The 24,662-nt window shown below is 34.2% G+C and overlaps 1 protein-coding gene across 6 annotated transcripts in view; it reads left to right on the plus strand.

Moving 5' to 3' along the window:
- The window catches only part of LOC149568686 (uncharacterized), a 59,891-nt gene that overhangs the window by 11,096 nt on the left and 24,133 nt on the right, over positions 1–24,662 (plus strand). For all 6 annotated transcript variants that reach the window (XR_016362635.1, XR_016362636.1, XM_089821577.1 and 3 more), the window contains exon 3: positions 13,289–13,354. Coding sequence is in view for 4 of the 6 variants with exons in the window: in XM_089821577.1 (XP_089677703.1) it covers positions 13,289–13,354 (66 nt within the window). In the remaining 2 variants the exon portion in view is untranslated. The remainder of the gene's footprint in view (positions 1–13,288; positions 13,355–24,662) is intronic.

Raw genomic sequence — 24,662 nt, forward strand, 5'->3', positions numbered from 1 at the left:
ACGAATAATATATATCAGCTTATTGTTGTGCGTATTTTTTTTTTTTTCTAAATTAGATTTAAGTATTTTTTTATGATAGAATTTATTTCACTTATGATTTGATGATTCAAAAGATTTTTATTTGTTTTGATCGGTATGACTGAAGATTATTCAAAATATTTAAAAAAACTAAAAAATTAGTTTTTTATAGGTTTATACCATTTTTTCATAAATTATAAAATTATTTTTATATTAAAAACATATCTTCAAAATAAAAAATTGAAGTCATTTTTTATGAAAAATGAAATATTAAAGAATGAAATAAGAAACTTTTTATTTGTTTTTTTATTTTTGTAACAGTTTTTGCCCCTAGAAATTTTGAGAAATAGAGAGAGCTAGATATGTTAAACAAGATGTGAATAATATTTGAATAAGGTGGAAAACTTATATAAACTTGATAACCTTATAAAATATATTTTATAAATTTTGTTTTCACTATATTCAAAAATTAAATTTAAATGAAAATAAAATTATTCTAAATTGATCAATATTTAAAGGTCACATACAATTTATCATCTAATTAATCATATAATTGTTTGAGACTTTTAATTTTGAGGGCAATGACACATCCTTGTAGACAAATTCAACATAAATAGTCTTAACTAAAAAATTGAACCTAAGAGACACTTTAGAAACTTCAAAATGAAATAAATAAATATATAAAAAACTATTAAATTTATGCTATCAATCTTCATTGTTATATATATTACAATAGAAACAAATTTTTATATATACTTATATTTTATAAGGCTTTATAATAGAAACATTTATTATTAAAATTAAAATTTAGAAATTATGAAAAAATAATTAAAAAATAATTATTTTGTTTTTTTGATATCAATTCACAAGAGAAAGTATAATAATAATAATAAAATTATTTAAATAGAAACATTTATTTAAAAAAATAGAAAGTATATATTAGAATCTAATTTAAAAAAGAAATATTCAAAGAAACTAAATAAATCAATAAATAATAATCTACATTTTTTTAATCTTATTTAAACTTTAGGAGAATTTGAACTCTCATTGTACTAATTTGGCACTTCTAGATTTGAAAGAATTTTGTATTAGTATTGATGGAATTTTGCAGTTCACATTTTACCTTTAAAAAAATCAAAATTCCTATCAGCTCATGTTGGATGCACAAAAACAAACAACTGGTAGTATATATTTTATTCAGATTTATATTGGATCGAGTGGAGTAATTTACACCCAAATATCAAGATATAATAAGATGCAATCCATATATATATATATATTCATAAGCAACAATATAAATATCTTACCTTCCTTCTAACCATTGTTACCTTTTATTTGGATCCCTTAGACTTCCTTATCTCTTGTTGTAGCTGATTGCAGACTTGCTTCAATGATTGGAATTACTAAGTGTTGACTGGTTGCTTTTGTGGACATCCAAGTTTGTCTTCTGCTGGTTCGATACTGTTTTGTTGGCAACGGGAATTATATTGATCCATGACTGCCTGCTTCTTCCCTTTTCTTGACTTTATCTTCCCCATTTATACCCATGTGGGGTGGGGAAAAGAAACAAATACTATTGTTGCACCTTTTGTGTTATGTTGGTTCCTTTAGTTTTTAACACACAGTTCCATTCATTATATATATATATATTAGGTATCCTATGGTTTAGATATTATTTATTTATGTTTGATGTATATTAAAATGTATAAGATCAATTAATATATAACTTTATCTCAAATCTATATTATGATAATATTTGATTAATATATATTTTGTATTTATAACATTGTTATATATTAATATTATATTTCAATAATATTATAATAGTTCAGCTCGTTCAGGGGCTTAGAAGGGTAGAAGGGGTAGGATCTTGTTGCTGGTTTGTTCCCGAGGAAGGTTGGGTGAAGGCAAATTTTGGTGGGGCATGAAAGGGTAATCTGAGATCAAGTGGAGGTGGATTCTTAATCAAAGATGGTAATTGCAATTATTTGGTATTAGGGGCCTAGAGTTTGAGCAAAGGGACTAATAACGAGGTTGAGATGCAAAGTGCGTTATTGGTGATTCAAAAGGCAAAGGCTTTGAGGGTTAAAAAATTGCATTTATAAGGGGATTCACTGCTCATGATTATGGCAATATGTAAGGGAGAATCATAGGTATGGCATTTGAATAAATATGTTAAGATTATTAGGTTATTGCTAGGTGGTTTTGAAGACTTCAGGCTATCGCATGTTAAGCATGAAGGCAATATGGAAGTAGACAAAATGTCGAATGTGGGGATTAAGTCTAAAGAATTGGGTAGAGGAGGGATAATGAAGGAATTCAAATCCTTGGAGATAAAAGATTTGGATTGGCTATAGGGGAAGTCTTCAAACCATAATCGAAAGAGGATAAAGGTGTAATATTTTTTGTCCCATATCAAGTTTGAGATCAGATGTTCATAAATACAAGTAAGACCTAAATTGCCATGCCAAGTTATGACAATGACAACCTAGTTTGGTAGGTGCTTGGCAGAGCTGGCAACACTTATGCTCAAGACAAATATGAGAGGGTATAAAGGCAATCAAACAATCTTGAGGTGCATTACCACTTTAAAAATTATTTGAGGTGGTTAAGAGGGCTTTTATATATTTAATATATTTATTTAGCTGCCATGCTGGCTTTTCCCCTTTGATGATGGCACTAGCATCACTTTGTGAATCCCCTTCCTAATGAATCTAAGAGGTTGATAAAATTTTTGCCATGTAGAGAGTGTTAAGAGCTGCTTGCACTTTTGCTTCATTGTTGGGCCCATCACGAAGACGATTTTTACCTAAAGCAGCTAGGTTTCCTTGCCAATCCCTAGCAATGTAGTTGACACATGAGGGTCTTAAATTCCCTTTTGATGCACCATTGAGATTCAACTTTACTCATTCTTATTTAGGATGTTCCTGAAGGTTTCTCACAACAACAAGAGCACTTAGGTCCACACAAGAAGGTCCATTAACATGTTGGTATTTATCCTCTAAACTGAAAGGAATTGTAGTTGGTTTAATTAGTACACAATTGTGTTTACTAGTTTTGACATTGCTTTCTCAATCCTCATTCACAAGCTTGGAGATTTCAGTCTTCTCCTGGAAAACCTGTTGATAACTCTCTTTGCACACTTTGGATATCACTATAGAAAGACAAATTCTCCAAATACTTGAAAAAGTTGAAATCGTCGAAGGCTTATACCAACTTTGAAAAGGTGCTAAAATTGAATCCAACATTCTTGAGTGAAATCACATTGCAGCAAAAAATGATGCAAAGTCTCCTTATTCTGATTATGTAGAGCATACCGAAAAGGGGCAGAGAAGCCTACCTTTTTAAATCTTTCCCTTGTTTAAATTCTTGCCCGAAGAACCAATCCCAAAAAGGTCCTGTCCTTGGGCAAACACTTTTTGTACCAGAGAACTGGAAAGGCTATGTTGCAGGGTTCTCCCCCTACACACTCGCACTTGGCACCTGTTGTAGGTGGGGGCTGGTTGTGCCTATGTGTGCGTCCAACCCCATGGGTTTGAAACCCTGCACATCCAAACACACCCATAGGGCTTGGCACACACCTAGCCTATACTTAGTGCACTCAGGGCCCACTTTCTAAAAGTGGTTTAAGAACATAATTAAAATAAAGTGGTTTTTTAATTGGTAAAACAAGAACATATCTTTTTAGTCTTATTTTTGATAATCCTTTTGATGATTAATGAACATTGAATCATGTTTCACAAACAACATTTTTTAATTCAGTAATTGTAATGAGTTTTATTGGAATCGTGAAAATAGATATATATGATATCATTAATAGGCTTTATTGATTATTCTTCAACTATCAATTGGCATTTAATCATTTATCTTCGACATTTACCATCGATCATTGATCATCGATCAAGTATCATACTATGAAATTTTTTAGTTTTACAATTTTATTTATTTCTCTTATTTTTTGTATATATAAGACATATATATGCATGCACGTACCCATGTGCACCCAAACCCCTAAGACATTTTCATGCACCCATATACTCGATTTGTGTCGCTGCACTTGGACCAATAATTTAGGGGAAAGGTCATTGCTCATATGTAAGGACCGCCTCAAGAAATTTATATCCAATTTTGACTGAATAGTTACCTTGTTGGTTCTACCTCCTGTTACTGCGTATTGCTAGCATCCAAGTATAAATCATCTACTCTCTTTCACTTATATTCTGATCTTCCATCCACATTCTTGCATTCCAAAAAGTGACCATGCTTTCATCCCAGTTGTTTGAGGTTACTTCTTTCAACAAATCAAGATTATTAACCTGTCTTAAGATTTCCCTTCCATCCCACGAGTCATCCCAGGACCTTGCCATTCTACTATTCCAGAGCATCCACGAAACATGATTCTAGAAAGATTGAGCCTCTAGAAGGATTTTGAATGATGAAAATTGTGCAGTCTTTCATTGCTGTGTACGTATTTAGACTTCAAGATTTTGATGCAATTTTGACTTGGGTTCTTATACATCTTTCATTATAGTATTGTGCACATAGCTATGTTTATTATTCTCCAATCTATGACAGCATCACCCCAATCTAGTTTGCAAATTTTATCCCATGCTAGAAGGGGGATTTATCTTTATTTTAACTGCCATTCTAGAATAATTTACTTATTTTTAGTTCAATTATACATATCACTTTTGAAGGGACTCTTACGCACATCATTCAAAAAACTGGGATCATTGAGATGATGGATATCAGCACCATTATTCTCCCAGTAGTAGAGGTTGGCCACTTACTTTTCCAGCCCTCTAATTTTCCTTTATGTATGTCTAATAATGCATTCCACAGATTTGGTTAACAAGCATCATCAATTTGTGAAATTCCCAAAAATTCACCTGGTAGAGAGCCTAGTTTAATATTGAAAATCCTTGAGTTTCTTTTCTCAAAATTGAGTTGCTATTAAGAATTTATATATGGTTTTCTCTACAACACATTGCTCTAATGTGCTGCCGTAACACTAAACCAAAGTCACAAGGTTCGAATTTGAATTCAAGTTCGTCAATCACAAAATTCGAATGAAGTTTGCCAAGGTTAAAAATTCGGGAAAAAAAATTGACATTAAATTTAAGCTATATATATTTATGTATTTTTAAATGTTGGTAATATATCCACAAAATTGTCAAAATAGTTTAACATTGCTAAATTATTTAACTAAATGACTGAATGTCATTTGAAAATAAAATTACTTTATATTAAATATCATAAAATTTGGATGACGTTTGGAAAGAGTAAAAATTTACTGAAATTCGAATATCTTGGATGAAATTCTACGTATCCTGTGACTTAGCACTAACAACTTCCCTCTGTTACTTTCTCTTCTCAGAGGGAAGCCTCACCCATGAGTAAGGTGTTGTTCCCAAATGGGAGCTGTTAGACTGAATCCACCCCTTGAGCTTAATCCATTTCTAGAGCCCATCATTTATTTTCCTATCAGTCAATCTGCGAGGTCCTCTTCCATAATTTTCAATAGAGAAGGGGAAATCTGATTGCCTTTCCTAAGGCCTCTTGAGGCTGGAAACCTTGGGGACTGCCATTAACCAAGGTAGAAAAGCATGGGGAACAAATACAACTCTGAACTTGTGAGATCCAATTTGAGCAAATGCTAAACTTTCCAAAATCTTCAGCAAAAGGTACAGTCTACTCTATCATAAGCTTTGTGGATGTTAAAGCTTTGCAAGCATCTTCTAAGTCCTGCTTGTTTTGATGGTGTGAATCGCCTCACGAACAATGATTATGCTTTTGAAATAATGGAGCAAGCTATGGTTGCTTTGTATACCTTACTTGAGTGCAGTTGGGAGTTTGATGTATCATTATCTTTCTGGCCATCACTTTGTTTTTCTTCCATTGAGCTTTACTAGCCTCATTAGAAGGCTCTGAAACAACAAAATTAACATATTCCAATAAATCACTTTCTTCAAGAGCAACTAGGATTCTTGGTTTCCAAGAGGCTATCCTTGACTTAAAGACCGTTCACCATCTTTAAATGTTAAGAGGATCAAGGAGATAGATGCAAAGGGAATTGGTTCAAAATCAGATCTTCAGCGACTTGGCTCTGATACCACGTTAAATTTTGAACTACATTAAAAGGATTAAACGACAAACGTTTAACAGATAGAGATCTTTATTTTACCTTGGGAAATACCCTCCTCTCTGAGGGAAACAACCCAACCCCAACAAAAATGATACCTTAATTAGATTAAATCAAAATTACAGTCTTCAACCTTCTAAACAAGTCAAGTCTCAAGAATACAGATTGAACTTCAAGTCTTCGTACACAAAGAAAGATAGCTTCAATCAGCCATGATTTTGACACTTCTGAAATTAGCACATGTAAAATACAATCTGACTGACAATCTCTGGAAAATGAAAATGACACACAAACTCTGTATCAGATATATCATATATGAGCTTCACTAGAATGATATAAGAATTGCAATACTTCTGCAAAACACGAACTCTGCTTGAAATCATGAACACTTCCGCACAGACCAAAATTTATATAGGAACACGAACATTTCTATAAATACGTATGACTCTGAAAATATGAACACTTCTATATATTATATGAATGCTTCTGAGAAAGCAAACACCTCTGTACATATGAATGCTTCTGTTGATACTAACATTTCTATATATATGAATACCCTGAGAACATAATCTCTTCTGTATTTTATATGAATGACTCTATGTGATACCTGCACAGATTCCTCTTCCATGTAATAAAGCATGGACCCTTTTTTATATCATATGGACATCCCATGCATCCATAAAGAACTCATGCAGGGAAAAAATGAGTAGAAAGACTATCCAACGGAAAGCACAATAATGTGCGGATACAAGACGGAGAGCTTATGACTTCTTACTGCCACCTGGATCACCGTTAAAGGATCGTCTTCCATCAAATTCTGTTGATGTTGAACATCATACGCGCAACCTTTCTTGGCCGTTATGTGTTAGGTGTCTCCAGAAGAGCAAAGACAAAATGCTCATGCACACACGTTTGAAAAGAGTAGAACAGTTCAGACAGCCAGCAACTTAGAAACAATAGAGAAGCAAAACTGATACAGTGAAGTGAAGTCAAAGCTTGAGAAGCTTGAGTGGCATACGCTCAACAGGAAGAAATAAGCAAAATTCTTCAGAGAAGCCAGATATCAGAAGCAATATTTTATTACTGAATCAACAAAGAGAAGATCTTTCTCAAAGCGACACCAGATTTTTAACAAAAACAATCCTATCTCTTTTCAAACTAATTGTTCTATGATCTTCTTGGTAGCAAATGGACACTTGCACAATTTTAGGAATAACAATGCAATGGTTATGGAACATCCAATGATCAATCTTTGACTCTTTTTGTTGAATGACAATTAAGAACAAAAGTTTTTCATTTGGAATGTTATTTGCTGCAATCAAAATGAGCTAAAATGAGTTTGTTAATTGTTTTAGTGATAGTTGGCGCTTTTAGGGTTAGGAATTCTTTCTAGGGTATCTATGTCAAATTCAAAGGTGACATTAAAAATAAAGCATAACCATTGAAGGTTCCATACAAAATTTTACAATTTTTGCATGGGTTTGCTGGGATCTGTTTGGATCCACTCTGCATTCATCAGACCTGTCATATCTTTCAAGAACTCACAAGTGATCCAGAGTGGACCTCATATCTAGCCGCTTCCTAGAAAAATTGGGTAATATAGTTGAATTAGATTCTCTGTGGGCCTTTTCAAGGATTCCCAATCCTAGGGATGAATTCTTTGGGACTTTAGAAGTGTCATTAGATAAGTACTGCAAGACATAGGTACAAAACTTGGGAGTCCTCCAAGTCCAGCGTATCTTCCTACATGTATAGTAATAAATATCGTCTCAGTTTATGGGCAGTTAGTTCCCCCAAAAATGACTTTACAAGACCTTTATACCAGTTTATGAATTCAGCCATTTTCTTTTCCAAAATTTTAAGTTGAACTGTAGAACCAAAAATATTGGACGAATAAATTGACATGAAGATAGACTACGGTTCCAACTGTACCATTATTCTTGGCAAATGCATCCTAGTGATATGTGGCGATGCGATATCTTTTGTGAACAGAGGTTATCTATTTGAACAAGCAATAAATTGAGTCCATGAAGTTTGATGCTGTCCTTGGTAATTGAGTAACATTTGGATACAGGTTTTGATTTTACTGTTTACTTACTAGGCTATTAAGTGGGCAGGGGGAAGGCTTTGGGAAGGGAATAGGTGTTGTCTGTTACTCAGATTAGAGTCAAATGACAAGGGTTGTGACAAAGGTTAAAGTGACTTGTGAAAGAGAAAATTTAATTGTTCGCAAGGGAAAAGCTAGAATTGCTTAGCATGAGACATCTTTCGGACAAAAGATATGTGGACCCTACTGGACCATCAGAGTGCTGTTAAACCAGGGTTTCAAGTGTGTTACATATGAATTATATTGACTCCATTGATTTCAAAATGGTTGACAAAGAACATTTATGGTGTACTACGTTATAAATAAATGGTGCAGACACTTTTGGGGTCAAAGTCCTTTTCATCTCTTCCTATCATGTTTAATGATTCTGTATAAAATCGCTGTATGAATTAATTATCCTACTGTCAATGCTGACATTTATGAAGTTACTGAACGATAACATATAAAGCAATCTTTTGTGTCTTGTGTAAAATTTAAGTTTTAATGAAATTCATGCAAATGTCATTAGAGAACTTCAACCTACCTATTTCTAGCACAGTTGGCACTGAGATAGACAATTGAACATGAATATATAAACAGCAAAAGAGAATTGATTTCATGACCAGGAGCTGGGAATTGGGTTAAAAGTAGGCCTGGCATCCCACCGTGGTGGAAATCCCTTGTAGTAGCCTTGGCCTAGAAGGTGGTATATGGCTGAATATTTGTATGCAGGTCTCTGACAGTTTTAGAGTCCTTTCAGAAGAGGCACTTATTAAAAAGATTTGAAACTGATATAAAATGGTGTATGTTCACATTAAGAGAGAACCAAAAAAAGTGCACTAGGACTGTATCTACCTAGTTTCTTGAAGAGATAATTTTGACATTTTGTGGTACAGATGGTAACCATGTACAAGTGAAGGTACAACAGATAAAGCACTACAGCAGCGATAACTATAAATTAAGTAGCAAACACAATGGAAACAAAGAACAATGTGAAAAATGATCTAGATGTACTGGTGAGAAAGGTTCACTTATAGGAAAATGATTACAATGCTGGATAGGTTCTTATTGGTGATTTCTGGACTTAAGGAAAAGGCAACAGACTTTGTTTGTCTGCTTAGTTTAGACATAACTCTTGAATTGATTCCCTAGTCATGGTGATGTTGGAAACCTAATATATTATAGGGAGGTATTAGATAATGCAGTGGCCAAAGATTAGCAGAAGATTGGAAACTAATGGGAATCCTTCTGTAGATGTATAGAAACAAGACAATTAAGAGCAAAAACAGGAATTGTTTCATTGGGTTATGGAATGGATACTGTTCTGAGCTTGGTGGTACTGCTGGTGATAGTAAATACGAGTGTCTTGAAAATGCACTCCTGATAACTTGCAAAAATAATGGCAAAATTGATAGAAAACTTGCTATTCTTGAACTATGAGAAAGAGAGAAAAATAGAATAAATAACACTTGGTTTCTTGCTGGATATGTATCAGAAATGGAATCTCAACCTTGAGAGGAACCCATGACAATAAACTAGAGTCAACATGTGTAGAAATGTGGACAAATAAAGAACTGGTGGGCCCATAAGATGACCTATAGGGTGAATTGGCCCCTTGAGATGGTCTGGTCAAAGTTCTCAGAATTTTCTAAAACCTTGCAGAGGTTCTTTAGATGTTTTTAAGTAACCTTGTTTTATTGGTCCCTAATTTTTCTTATTCAATTTGCATAAGCCAATGGTTCAAGGAAAAATTGCCTTGGCCAGTCCCATTGCAAGCTGTCAAGCAAAATCCACTCTATTGATATATATGATTGTAATGTCCCCTTCTTGGACGACCTTATTCTTTGCTTTAAATTTACAAAATCAAGTGAACCAATTAGTGAAGCGAACCAATTAATGACGCATAGTTGGAGATATAATCCTTTCTCTCAAAAATAGGATGAGATAGACCTGTTTTGGAAACCAGCTACCAGATTAGATAATAGTATAGATATAATTCATGAAACCTCGAATCTTAGGGTTAGAAGATATTTATATGAATATACACGACAAATCATAATGATAGGGAGTTCAACCATAACAAATGTTGTATTTGAAGACACGATAACTATGGCCTCATGTGGTCCTTATCCATCATCATGAGGCGGCATGCCTAGTGAGGGCTTTAAGCTATTCTCTTCCCTCACGTCAACCTCATGGCTCTAATAATTGACTGACATCAGAAAATGATCAGTGTGGGGCTATTAGAGGAGCTGCAATAGTGTGTTCTTGACCCTCAACCTAGGCCCAAGGTGGGACTTTATCCTCCTTGGCATCTTTTGCTCCTAACCAATGGTCCTTAACAATCACCATGAGGTGCTCTTATTGTCCTCCACCAATGTTTCTCAATCATCTTTATGAGGTGCCATTCCTAGTGGGAATCCTTTGTCATTCTCCCTTCTTGCACTCCATTCTTTGCCTCAACAAAACCAATTATTGCAACTTCCATATTGATAACATGTAGACATTAAATTCAAGTATCCATTAATTGTATAATCAGATATCTCCTTCTATATATGCTTATAGATAGCACAGCAATTAGAGGCTATTGATAACACTTCTAGTTGTATCCTTTATTATGGTTCTTTTGATCAATGCTAGTCATAGAGTATGTATACATCTGCTGTTGTTGATGATTGTTTTTGCATGATTGATTGAATCCCTTTGGTTTCGTGATTTGAAGTATTCAGGAGTTATGATTATGTAATTGTTGATTAGATGATTGGAAAGTGACAAAATAATGAATGCTAGTTTGACATATGATGATTAAATGAATGTCGATTTGACAGAGTGATGCTTGATTACTGAATTGTACATTTCCTTGATCACAAGGTGAATTGATGATTGTTGTGGATTTGATGATTGCTTGCTTGATCTTGCTGATTGATCGTTTGGTTGATCTCACTAATTGATGAATGTTTTCTTGAGGGATGGTGGGTAAAGGAAGATGACCGGTAAGCCCTTTAATACTTGGATTCTCATCTCCTTTGTTTCTTATTGGTGAAAGTGTCACCTCCTTTTATAAGATCTAAGTCACCTCTTTTCATTGTTGGCTTTGTGAATAATATATTAGTCCCCAAATTGCTCTTCATTGTATGTCCTCCTCAAATGAAACCTTCTTCACTTATATCTCTTCCAATGTGTGGGAGAGACACATTCATCATGTCTGCCCTTTGCATTGTCACAACCTTTCATAACCACACCCTTCAAAAGAGTCACAAGCCTCATCAGTTCTACCCTTTCTAAGAGACGACCTTTTTTAATTACAGCCTTTTACAAGAGACATGACCCTTCATCATTCGTGCCTTTGGAAAGAGCCACAACCTTTTATAATAACAACCCTTTCAAAGAATCACAACCCTTTTGCTCTTTGAATGTTTCACAGCCTTATTTCCTTTGCATTCCTTCCCTTAATCCTTCCTTTATTCCTATTCTTCATTCTTTCTTCCTTCTTCCCATAACTCTCCTTCCTTATGTTGAGGGACTCACAAAATTTCATTGCATGTTTTTTGACCTTTCATAAAATTAATTTAACTTGTAATTATATTATTTATTCTATTATTATTACATCCTATTTCAAAAAGGGGACATTAAAATGATGGCAAGGGATTTCACAGGTTTATGGAAAAAATTGTGTTGAGTTTGAAGAGAAGATGGAAAGCAAAACTAAATTAGGGTAAACTAGAGTTTAAAGGGAGAGAAGCAAGGTAAGACAGGGCAAATGAAAATAAATTGAAGAGATGGGAAACAAAAGTTATATGCGATTGAATGTAATTGTAAGAAGGCTTAAAAGAAAAAATGGAGGGCAAAGTGAAATATGTTGAAAATAAGGTTTTAAGAGAGAAAGGATGAGGGTGAGGAATAGAAATGGAATACTAAATGGCTTTGAAAATATGAGGGATTGAATAGGATGGACAATATGCAAATTGGTTATAAAATACATAAAAACACAATGGGAACTATAAGGGAACAAACTCAACTAGTCTAAAACCATGGACATTAGCCACATACCGATGAAGATCTGCTTGTGGCAATGTTGAGAAGCCACTTAAAAATTGTTGGAGAGTTTGAAGATGAAGCTAAATCACCCCTGAATTTGTAAGCTAGTGTACAATCCTTGTTCAATAGCAAAGATAACTCAAAACAGAAGAGTCAAGTGAAAATATTGCTTTTCATATGTTAACGTGAGGCAAAGAGCATGTTTTATAATTATTCAAAGACCTGTTGAAGAGAAAGTGTAGTAGGTTGAAATCTACCTCATTAATGAGCTTGGCATTTTGTTTTTGTGGTGGGAGGTGAAAAGGCCTTGCCATTAGCTTGGCTTCTGTTGAAGGTGGCAAGGGCTTGAAGGGGGCCATCTAGTGGCTGGTGGTTGAAGTTAAAAAAAGACAAAAAGCACAAGTTTCAAGAGGAATGAGAGGGTTCTTGCCATTGCTTAGTGATAAAGGCAACACATAAAGGTTTTATTAAAGTGGCAAGTGTGATTTAAACATAAATTAAAACAAGGGGTAAAGGATTATGAGAAAAGGAAGAACAATAAATAAAATTAAATGTTAAAAGGGAAAACAAATAAACAAGGTAGATCAAGAGGGCAGATGGTCAAGGCAAGGATATGAGTGGCCTATGCAACAGGAAAAGAGAGTAAAATAAGTTTCAAAGGTACAACATAGGAAATGGACAAATTTTAGTATACAAGAGTAGGGATGAAATTGCAAAGTCAACAACATTCAATATTACAGTTTCTCAGATCAAATTTGATGCATCTATAATGTGTGAAGAGGTTTATTCAGATGTATATTGTTAAGGATCAAATTCAAAATCAAGTAGATAGGCGCTTTCAAGGTGTAAATGTGTGTGTGTATTAAGGTGATGCTTTATAAATATTTTGATTAGCTTTAATGGTTCAGATTTTTTATTTTCTCGTATGTTATTACTGGTGGTTGAGTTGTATCCTTCATTTTCCTGACTACTCCTTTTGGTAACATTCACTATAAATTTTGCAGGTCAACATCGTCAGCAAGGAGAGACCGGACACCACCATTGCCACCAAAAAAGGCATCACCAGTCAGGTTATGCATCATTTCACATAAAAAAGTTAAAACATTTTTAAATTGAACTGATGAATGTTTCGTTAAGATTCCTTCATCCATTCATTTCCTTTTTGGTTTTCTTATTGTAATGTATAAATAATTTTGAACAAAATCTGTTTTCACATCAAGATTAATTAGAAAATAATTTGGATTTTTCTGTTTTGGCATTTGAGATATTATTTTCCATTAAAAATAACTTGGAATTTGATCCTAGAACTGGTTAAGGTTCAGCTCTGTGGGTTGGATCAAAAAACAATTGGGGCCTGTGTTTGTTTTAATTTTATCCATACAAAAACATATAAAAAATTGCATATAGAAAGGGTTAGTTTGATGTATAAAACAGAGGAGATTCTCTACTTAAATAGAGAAATTACATACAAATTTTCTAAAACAGAAATGAACTAACGAAATAGAAACTACCTCAATGACTAAAACTAAGATGAGCAGGCTGCAGTATAGAAACATTACAATATTTAATACCCTCCCTTAATGGTCATCGTTCTAGCTACCCTACAAAGACAATCTTTAGGTCTTTTGGTCATAAATGCATAGCAGGCTGCCCCCTTCTCATCAGAACACTTTATTGCTACTGAGACCCTCCCTAGATCTGCAAAATGTTAACCTGATGTTTGGTAATAAAGCTATCCCTTTGAGACAGATATCGAGAAAAACCTGAAATCATGGTTTTGCAGAAAAATTGGAAAACCCCTAAAATGATTTTTTCAAAAACCTCAAAAAAAGGTTTGCAGAGGTTTTCCATAGCAACTGCAAGTGTGAGTCAATACAAATTACAAGAAACTGCAATTTTAATGGAAAAAGTCACCAAACCCTAAAATTGATGTTTACCAAACATTGTTTTTTTTGGGAAAAATGGTAAAAATGGTAACATAGGAACACTTGACATAAAGTTTTATGGAAAAATTTAGAATTCTCTCCAAATGTAAACTCATAAAATTTGAGGACAAAATCATGCAAAACCCAATAATGATTTTTGAGGATGCAAAAAACTGAACACGATTTTTAAAGAAAAAATAAAGCAAAATCCATCACAAAGTTCAAGAACAATCATAATACAAGAATTCATTTTTGAGAAAAAAAATGGTAAAACCGTTCTATAAAACAAATATTGAGCGAAAAAACTCACAAAACGGAAAAAATAATTTTGAACACAAAAATTATAAAACCTCCAATTTTTAAAAATATTTTTTTAATAAAATCCCACAATATAATTTTTGGGGACTAAATTGTTAAAACCCACCCATTAATTTTCAAGGACAAAAAGTAGAAAACCCATCACCATGATTTTTTAAAATTTTAAAGAAAAAGTCAAAGAACCTATCAGCATGATTATCAGGACAATCATGCAAAACCCTCTCACTACAGAAAACAGATTGCCATTGTGGCAAACAAAACAACCCATCACATAAAACTTTACCTGGTAAAGCACCAGATGTGACATGATAAAATTATCATGCAAGTAATTGATAAAATAATGAATGGATTAAATGAATGATCAAATGACCATTTATAGAGATACAAAAGAAGATGTTTCTATATGTTCATCAAATGCAAGACAATTGAACTCCCATCAGTGGAGCATTTAATGACTGCAACTTACGTGTTTAGCCAGGTGTTGGTTCACAGAACCACAGTTTTGAAATCCAAAAGATTTGCTGCTTCTTTTTAAAGGATTCCTCAATCAGTTCTGGCCAACGAACGTGAATAATCATTGATCAAATTCCCGTGCACTTCTGGCTCTGCTGGATGAAGGCAGGGATGCCTATTCCTCAACCCAAATGATAGGTTTAGGACATTCTTGAGATAGACCTGATTGTGTAAATACACAACTACTTTCTTCACTTGATTTGTAAAAATGCTTGGATTAAAGTATTGAATGAAGTAATTTGTTGATTGTATATGTTTAGAAACAGAAATGATTACAATGAATCAAATGCTCACTCTTGGTTAAGACCAGTCCCTTTCCCAATTTGGGTTATAGAGTCACTTTTATCTAATCCTATGTACAATTCTGTAAGACAGTGTAAGTTCCCAATACACGACCAACCATCAAATACTATCAATGCAACAAATGGTTAAGTTCATAGACATTCTCCAGTCTAGTTGAATTTAATTTCCTCTGCCAAAAACCAATTAGACAACAAACAAGGAGGAGAAATTCTTCTCACAGGCTTCTTGAAAATCAAATGAGCATGAAGAATAAATAACTCCTCTGCACAAGTATTACAAGATGGCAAATGATATTATAATCAATAATTACAGAAGACTTATTGAAAATGTAGATAACTATTAAACCTCAAATCTGCACAGAAAAATGCTGGTTTTTTCATTGATTTTAAAAAGATGAGTACGCTGCAGTTCATGTTTCGGTTGCCAAAAATCTATATCTATACGCTATTGTATCTATTCTATATTATATGTTTACACATGGTCCTGGTTTCCCTTTTATAACAAAATAAGGGAAGCGACAAGCTTCAGACCAAAGTGTCTCTTCATCACTATAATCTAAACTACCTAACACAACCAAAACATGTGTAGTTACACTTTGTAATTCTAATGAAAAACTATCAAAGAACTAATGTTGAACATGCTCCTTAGATTGGACAGAATAATAAGTCCCATTTGCATCTCCCTTAGACATTTTCTTTGTATTTTGCAGTTGATTCCACTGACTTCAAATATTCGTTGACCCATTCAACAATCTCTACATGTGTTAGCCAAGTGTAATGGATGACATCTGTTATGTCCAGCAAGAAATGCTTCCATCTCTTTCCAGTTAGTGCTTGAACCTCATTAAAAATCTTGCAAACTTGCTTTCCAAAGTGATGATCCTGTCCAAGAATGTATTGAATTTGGAAATATTGAAATCCTTGTCTTCCTTCAAGTGCCAGGTAACCTTAGGAACCATATCCTTGTACTCTATTTTCCATTCTTCCAAACTGTTTTCCCTTCCTCCTGGTCCACTAGTTTATGGACGGTCCAATGCTTTAAAAGAAGATAATTTTTCCCCAGTTTTACTTTTTTTTTTCAATATATCCTAATTCATTAATAATTATGTTGATAATCTCTGTTGATTTCTTAATCTTTTGGGGGTGTAATATCATAGTCGGATGTTATACCCTTTTTCTTGCTCAAACAATTTTCAGAATATAAACAAATACCTTATGCAAATAAACCAGCACAGTAAACCAGCAATGAACCAGTAAATAACCAGCAATGCTCATTAAACTCCAAAACTCGTTATTGTATTATACATCAGCAATACAATAACAATCAAGTCCAATCTTAAATACAGAAATACAGTTAGATTGTAAATAGCTAATGAAATGCACCTAAAAGCCCGATGTGAATTCTGAGGTGAATCCACCACAAAGATGAATCGGGGCTACATCCAATCCACCCAAGAAGAGCCCGAAGGCTTCCGTCCTCAGTATCCTCAGCAAGAGAAAGCTAGCAGCTTCCCAAAGTTCTCCAAAGAGAAACCAGAATTAAGTCTCAAATCCAAGCCTGTTGAAATGAACTCCTCATCCTTCTTTTATGCTCAAAATGGTGACCCTTCAATGTCCTTCTCTTGTCCTTTTGTCTCTTCCTTCCTGTCACCTTTAACCCACTTTATCATATTAATTTGACTCATTAAATAATTTTGCATTAAGCTCCCTTGAGCCAAAATTAATATCTTATGAGTTCATCTTCGGAATTCCTAATGTCCCTAAAAGGGGACATTACATGGGGCATCAGGATCTCTCGATGTTACTTCATTTAGTTTCCTAAGGTCAAAGTGTGAGGGCATCAACATTCTTGACAATTCTTTCAATTGAGGTTTGTTCTTTCTGAAAATTTCCAACATTGTCAACAAAGTTTCCTACTCGAAAAGAAAAAAACTTGTTCAAGACTACTATAAACAGTTTTGGAATTATCTTGTACTTTCTCTACAACATCTTCATTGTACTTTTCAATAGGAGTCTCCTCATGAACAATAGTGGCTTTACCTTTGTCCTCTATTTTTAGAATTGGGATGTCCTGATTCAATGCAACAACTTTCAAGTATAATTCATTTATTTCCTTATTCATTTCAACTTCCCTTTTTTGAGAAAAGTCCTTTTTCTCTCGTAAATATTTAACATGGTTTTTTTTAAACATGGCCTTATGCATCAATTCTGTGGTCGATGCCAGGGGGGTTGTATCATCCAATGTTTGAACAATTGCTATTCCATCACTATCTCTTGAGATGTCAATTAACTTACATTTGTCACCCCCTTTGAAACTAGTCCAGGTAGCAAGAGTTTCTATTTTAGGATTGTATCCTGAGCCCACAATCTTTTCTGAATCAAACTCTGCTACAAGTTTTGGGTCATGCTGCTTTCTGACTTGATCAAGTAAAAACATTTTTTTTTCATGAAAGCCCTGGAACAGTCAGTTCATTGCTTTTCATCATCACGTCTCTCGTTTCTTTGAAGGTGAAATTTACTTCATCCAACTTAATGTCTTTCAATAGTTGGCTGATAATTTTGTCATGTTGGTAATCTTCAGTTCCCATTAACATTAGTTGTTTCTTCTCTTCAAAATCTTTCATTTTTAATTGTAATACAAAATCTCTAAATTCTTGAGAATTAACAAAGTTTTCATCAGAAACAAGTCTCATTGATATGGCTTCGCTTTCATCATTTATATCAACAACTTCATCACCCTCTATTGTTTGTGCACAGTATTCACGGATTACATCTTTGTATACGGAAGGTGGGGAGGATGGTCTAGCCTTGTCTCTCGAATATTCCAAAGTTTGTGCAGCTTCTTCAGAATCTCCTACATCCTGTTTTAAATTTATAGAAGGAACTGAGGAAATGATATCTTCTTCTTATCTTTGGCAGGTGGGGAAGCAGAGTTTGAATCATTGATAATAAGTTTCCTATGCCTTTTGGGAGGTGGTGTGGCATCACAGACTGGAATCTCAACAGATTCGCCATACACTTTCTCAAGATCTCTTATAATAACTCAATCCTAAGAACTTCAATAACTTGGTCGTCATGAAATCTTGGTAATCCTTTCTTGTGGCTTTCGTCTACTAACCCTTTCAAAATACTGCACTTCTTCCACCTCTGCAGTACATCAGAAACGCTCATACAATTTCTGGTGAGGTCCTCGAGTAGGTCAATCTTGTGCCCTTTTGGGTCAGTGTCTAGCTTCTCCCCCTTCCATTCTGTAATTTTTATTCGTATATTCTTTCAGTTGCTCAATCATGGGGAAACCAATCTCCCAACCTGCAAACCTGATGACATGAGGCATGAATGTGCCCTTCCTCCTCGGAGCATTTACCTCCTTTCCAAACCAAAGCATCTGCCAAATTATTTCTAAAAGGGACAGTCTCTCTGAATCATGGCATGGTAATTTATGGGTTTTTTGCCTGCATCCATAGACTCTAATCAGAGTATAATTTGTTTTGAAAATCCAATCTGCAAAGTTTTGAGTAAAATCCTTATCAGGGTGACCCTCAAGTGGTCTCAGAATAGTGCTAAGCTGGGGAGAAATTCTTTCAATTACTTGTCCCGGAGACATCCTTACCCAAACAACAAATACAGCATTAAAAATACTATGGTTGCAGTCTTTTCCGTTCCTGCTACATTTTCTACACCAAAGTTGAACCGGTAGCCTAGCTCCGTTTCCCTCTATCGTTAGTTAATTTCATTGAATGACTAAAAATGATGCTATTCTGAAATAATAACAAATGGCGCAACAAAGAGTAATTTTTAAAGCTTCTGCTTCTCTTCCTTTGGTCAAATTGTGTATGCAAAATCTGTTTTATCTCAGGAGCAATATCAAATTCAAAACATAAATTAAGATTTTGAATTCTTGTTGACATATATATTAGGTCAAGTGGCATCTTTGTTCTACCATCTTCTCTGAAAACGTGTGCCAAGTCATAATAGGTTTTCTTCAAGAATTCCATGAAGTTACTTGTCAAATAAGGGCCTTTACCATTGAGTCTTACTAGCTGATTGTTATACCTTCTTCTCATAAACTAGGCCGCTTCTCTGAAACCTGCACTCCTTATCATCCTCTCATAATCGACAAGAAATTGTTCGCTGTCCACTTTTGTTAGGGCTTGTGTGTTTAATCCAAAACATTCCTGGATACAAGACTTGGTGATGACCAGTAGTGGATTCCTATCTATCTTCCTCACAGTTCTAGTCTCCGATTTATAATTTGCAGCTAAAGCTTAAACAAGTTCAACATCGACAAATACACTAGGAACATTCACTTTTCCTACTTCAAGCCTCCATGCATTTGGCCCAGGCTCCTTTTGTAATCTATTTGCATAGAAGAACCAAAATAATGACCTCCCTGTCACAGGCAACTCAGGTTCCCTACACTCTTTCAATGCGTCCTAAAATAAACTCTTTGTACGAGTGTCTAAGGACCCAAGTACTGTTGTACTTTGAACTGGAGGTTCCTCCTTCCTAGGAGCCATTCTATAACTTTTCCGAAATGAAATTCCGTGAAAAGGAAGGAGGAATTACTGGTTTTATGTTCCTATCAGCTTAGCAAGCTCCTGAATAGTCCTAGCTTTCCGCACCACTTTTGGCGTCTGGTTTTATTCTATTTTGCTCTGGGAACCAACTTAGTACAACTCACCTTGCCATTTCATAGCTAGCAAACTTTTTTTCAAATCCTTTAGTGTACTTCCAAAAAGATAGTATCATTTAAATTGCTTAAATGCCTCCAAGTGTGTGAATTTAGCTTCATTAAATTGGCTGTCATTTTAATTTAATATATTGATGAGGAAATATAAAATTATTTGTCACTTAAAATCTGTCTTGCCGTTTTGCAGGCTACCATAAACTTGCTTTGTAAAATAGCGATGAGTTCTTACTCACTGTTGCCATTTCGTGGCTTCATTAACAATTCATGGCTATTTCTCAGCTTCCTCTTATCACAGCTAGCAAAATAGCAATGGCAGCCTTTTCATTGGCCACTTCAAACCTTTTGCTATTTCACCGAATGCTCACAAGTGACTTAAGAAGTAGTGATATTGCTATTTTGCAGACTGCCCTTTTCATGTTTTGCGAAACTGCGCCAGTTCTACTATTTTGCAACTGCCTTATTACTCATGCTGCAAAATAGCGAAATGATAATATTCATAAGCTTTTTACCCATAAGACATGCAATACACACTTCCAAATAATATGAAGGATGATAATGTAATTCAGTTGATGGTTAAGGTTATCTCCCAACTGAATCTGCCAATAATTACTAAATGTCTCTTTGCCAACATATGCAGAGTGAGTAACAACTCTTAGCATCCTTGGTGTTCGGTGGATTATGTTAAAATTTCAGATTAGTCCCAACACCAGGCTCTTGGATGTTGAAGATTGTAGCTGCAATAGAGATCTTTATCTCTGATTTTTAGAAATATGATCGTTATAATCGTTATGGTCATCTTCAACTGAAGAAGACATTGGTGATAAAAACTAAGATAATATTAAATATAAAGACATGTGTCATGCATCATGCATAGAGGCATGGTTTTGGAATATGAAGAGTCATGTTCTGTGAAATTGAAAAGACCTTTGGTTGTAATGTGAAGAGTTCTATCAGTTATGTTATGTGAAATTGAAGAGGCCTATATGTTATATGTATTGTATCAAGTGAAAGTCATTGTACACTTGAACATTTTCTTGATCAATAAAGTGTTATTTTGTTGTGTGGTTGGGTTTTTCCCTTCAAGTGGAAGGGTTTCCCAGGGTAATTTCTGGTGCATGTTGTATCTGTTTTGTTTTCCTTTTTGCTGTTTATTTCTAGGCTCAACATTATCATGGTATCAGCACCAAGTCAGCTCAAAGATAAAAACTCTCTCATTTGTGACAAGAATACTTTTGGATCATGTGCGGTAGTTTTATGTATTCTCCATTAGTAGACTTATTTTATATATTCTTGTTATCATGATAGACTTCTATCACCAAGAGACATCTTGTGTCACTTGCGAGGGGTTTGTCCTTGAAAAGTAATACATCTTTAACTGTAGCAAACGTTAGGGGAAAACCAAGTTGCATGTTTATTGGTCAAGAGCACAATTTATTTGTTTTAATGTACTTTACATTGTCTAGAATCTTGAGACTTTGCAAAGGGAATTATACAGTCTAACATGGTGACTTGCACCCCCTCCCAAATTTCGAAATACTTGTCCCCGAGACATCTCCGCACCCGATACTTGAGTACTCAAGTACCCCCACCTAATTTTGGTTTTTGAATGTTACTATTGGGTACGTAATATGTTACTATGTTGAATGTTCAATTGTTCTAGTTCATGTTGCAATTTTACTATGTTCAAGTATTTTAATTTGGTATGTTATACTGAAACATTATTTCAATATGAGAATTTCAAGCTCTATATGTATACTATACAACACCCCTCCCTAGTTCATCATATTACAAAGTAATTGGAAAATATTTTCTTTTTATTAACAGTGATCAAGAGATCAATTTATACAAGAGATTGAACGATGTTTCTTTAAGAAACAATCGTAAAGAATAGAAACATTCTATTCTAGAAACATAAAACTAAATATTAGAAATATTCTAATATTCACAAAAATTACAATAGATAACCATTAGATACTAAACAAAGATAATAGAAACTATCTATTATCGTAATATCCTCCCTTAATGGCTAATCTATGTGTAGCAGACAAATTTTGTCTGCTCAAGGCGCTTTGCACTGTTAGTTGTGGGCTGTGAACCAGATTGCTTAAATAGGGCAGCTAAGTGCATTCGACATTCAACCTTTATGTGCCCAAAACTTGTGGCAATAGGTGCATTGAATGTTTTTCTTCTAGGAGTGTTTGAATCTAGAGCAGAGGATGTCTACTGAGAAGGCTGCTGATGGTACTTTGGATAATGCTCCAAAACTTTGTAGAGGAGCATAATGCTCCAAAACAAACTGCAAAAAGCCATGATTTTTGAAGTGAAAAATCAATCAAAACCCAACATGATTTTTGAGGTGAAAAATCAATCAAAACATGTGATTTTTGTGGTGAAAAATCAATCAAAACCCAACATTAGAAAGCTTCATTTTTTTAAAGGAAAAAACGGTACAACCCAATAGATAATTTTTGAGGAAAAAATTACAAACACACAAAGAGATCCCACACAACTTTGCTAATTATAGAATCATAAATTTTAAGGGAAAATTTATAGAAACCCATAAAATTTTTTTTAAGGAAAAAAATATGAAAACCCATTAGAATTTTTAAGGGAGGCAAAACATAAGACTTTGCATAGTAAAGTAGCACATGCAAACAACATGCAAGTACATGCAACAAACATGCAACCCTAAAACATTAGACTTGAAAAATTTGAAGGGTGATGAGAGCTCGAAAAACCTAGAAAGAATATGTTGTCAATTTCAGGATTGGCTGGCTAAAAACTTGAGGTACGAGAATCAAGGCACCCAGAAAAACAAATGACAACTCAGTTGAGATCTCCAAAAACCCGCTAAGAATTATGATTTTTTTTGATTTGGTATAGAAAATTAGGGTTTTGAACAAAAACGGCCTTGTTGCAAAAAAATTCACAAAAAATGGTAGTAATGTGCAGATAAAATAGATGGATTTGGACATAAATGGGTTGCAAAACCAAACCAGAAGTCGATGGATTGAGATCTCTTAGAACGGAAACCTAGTCGGATTATAGAGAGTTGGAAGCAAATATGTATGTAAATAATTTTGAAAATAAAAGGCAGATAATTGCAACCAAGAAATTATTATTATTTTTGAAAAAATTTAGAGTATAAAATATTTGCTTGTTATTAATAGTGATCAAGAGATCAATTTATATCAAAGATTGAATGATGTTTCCTTAAGAAACAATTGTAAAGAATAGAAACATTCTATTCTAGAAACATAAAATTTAAATATTAGAAATAATCTAATATTTACATAAGATTACAATAGATAACCATGAGATACTAAATAAAGATATAGAAACTATCTATTATTGTAATACATCATCCCCTTGCTGCCATCCCCTCATCGTCCCCCCGTCGTCTTGAAAATGAGGCCCATTTCATCCTGCCATCTTGACGTACCCCAATATTAGTGTTACACTGGAAATATATGCAAATGATAAATCTGCAGCGTTTAAAGAAATTGCATATTGTAATCCAGTTGCTTAAATTGCTATGACAAGCCAATTCAATCCTTTCAAAAATGATGGTATTTAATAATGTCAGGGCCCCATTGCCACAAAGTTTGGGTTTCATTTTTTTAAGTGGAGAAAGAAAAACCAAACATGTTTGGGAATATTTCTTGCAGTCAGATAGTCCTAAAAAGGACCTATAATCATTTGAAAGGATTCCTTAAGTCCTTAAATCACTAAGTCTAAGGGAATTCACATCTTTAAAGCTAGGCATCCCAAGATGGTGACTTAATCATGTTGAGGTTGGGACACCCATGAATCGAACAAATTCATCACTCTCGGATTTCATCAACAACGGTGGGAATGTGCACTGAACATAATGCTATGTACTCGACATCATCATCGAAGTCAACAAAAGTAGGAGCGATGCTTATGTAACGTATTTATGCATGCTAGTGCCATAGTTTCTCAATAGAGATTGGAACATCATCATGCTTTGGTTTTAAGATGATGATTGATATTGGTGAGTCTATTCCTTTCGTCTCATTTGTTTCATTTTTTGTTTTTGTTGGCTCAACCTATGTCATGGCATTTATGCTTATGTAACTTCCTTCATTCTATCATCTTTGTAACCTATGGTGTCGTTTATTATCATTGTGACTACACTTGGAAGCGTTTGGTGATTTCAGAGGATATACTTGTTGGACTCTTGTTCATTGGGCATATTCATCATCCTCTCTTGGTTCATATATTCTGTGTGGAGTATAGTCAAGAAGGCATTATTATCTAACGATGGCCACCAATTCTTTTCTTCTTTGTTAGGCATTTAATTTTGGAAAAAGCCTCCATCATTTTTATGTAAGGTTCGAGCACAATTATCTATCTCGACCTCTTTCAATTTATCGTTATCTTCATTGTGTCTCACTCACAACAATTCAATTCCTTTCTTATCAGGTTCTTAGTCGACTTTCTCGACTCCGTTTATATCCTTTGTTAAATTTTGATTTTATTGTACAGGTCATAGTGAAACAACATTTAGAAGCTATGACTTGGTGTGCACAACAAGAATTTCTTGAGGATGTTCAATGCCGCTACGTGAGCATCTCTCCTTGGAGAAGTGCATTTCATAAAAAAAGGG

The sequence above is a fragment of the Cupressus sempervirens genome, chromosome 3 (genome assembly GCF_028749045.1).
Source record: "Cupressus sempervirens isolate cs-2001-9-10 chromosome 3, ASM2874904v1, whole genome shotgun sequence".
In the NCBI taxonomy this organism is placed as follows: domain Eukaryota; kingdom Viridiplantae; phylum Streptophyta; class Pinopsida; order Cupressales; family Cupressaceae; genus Cupressus; species Cupressus sempervirens.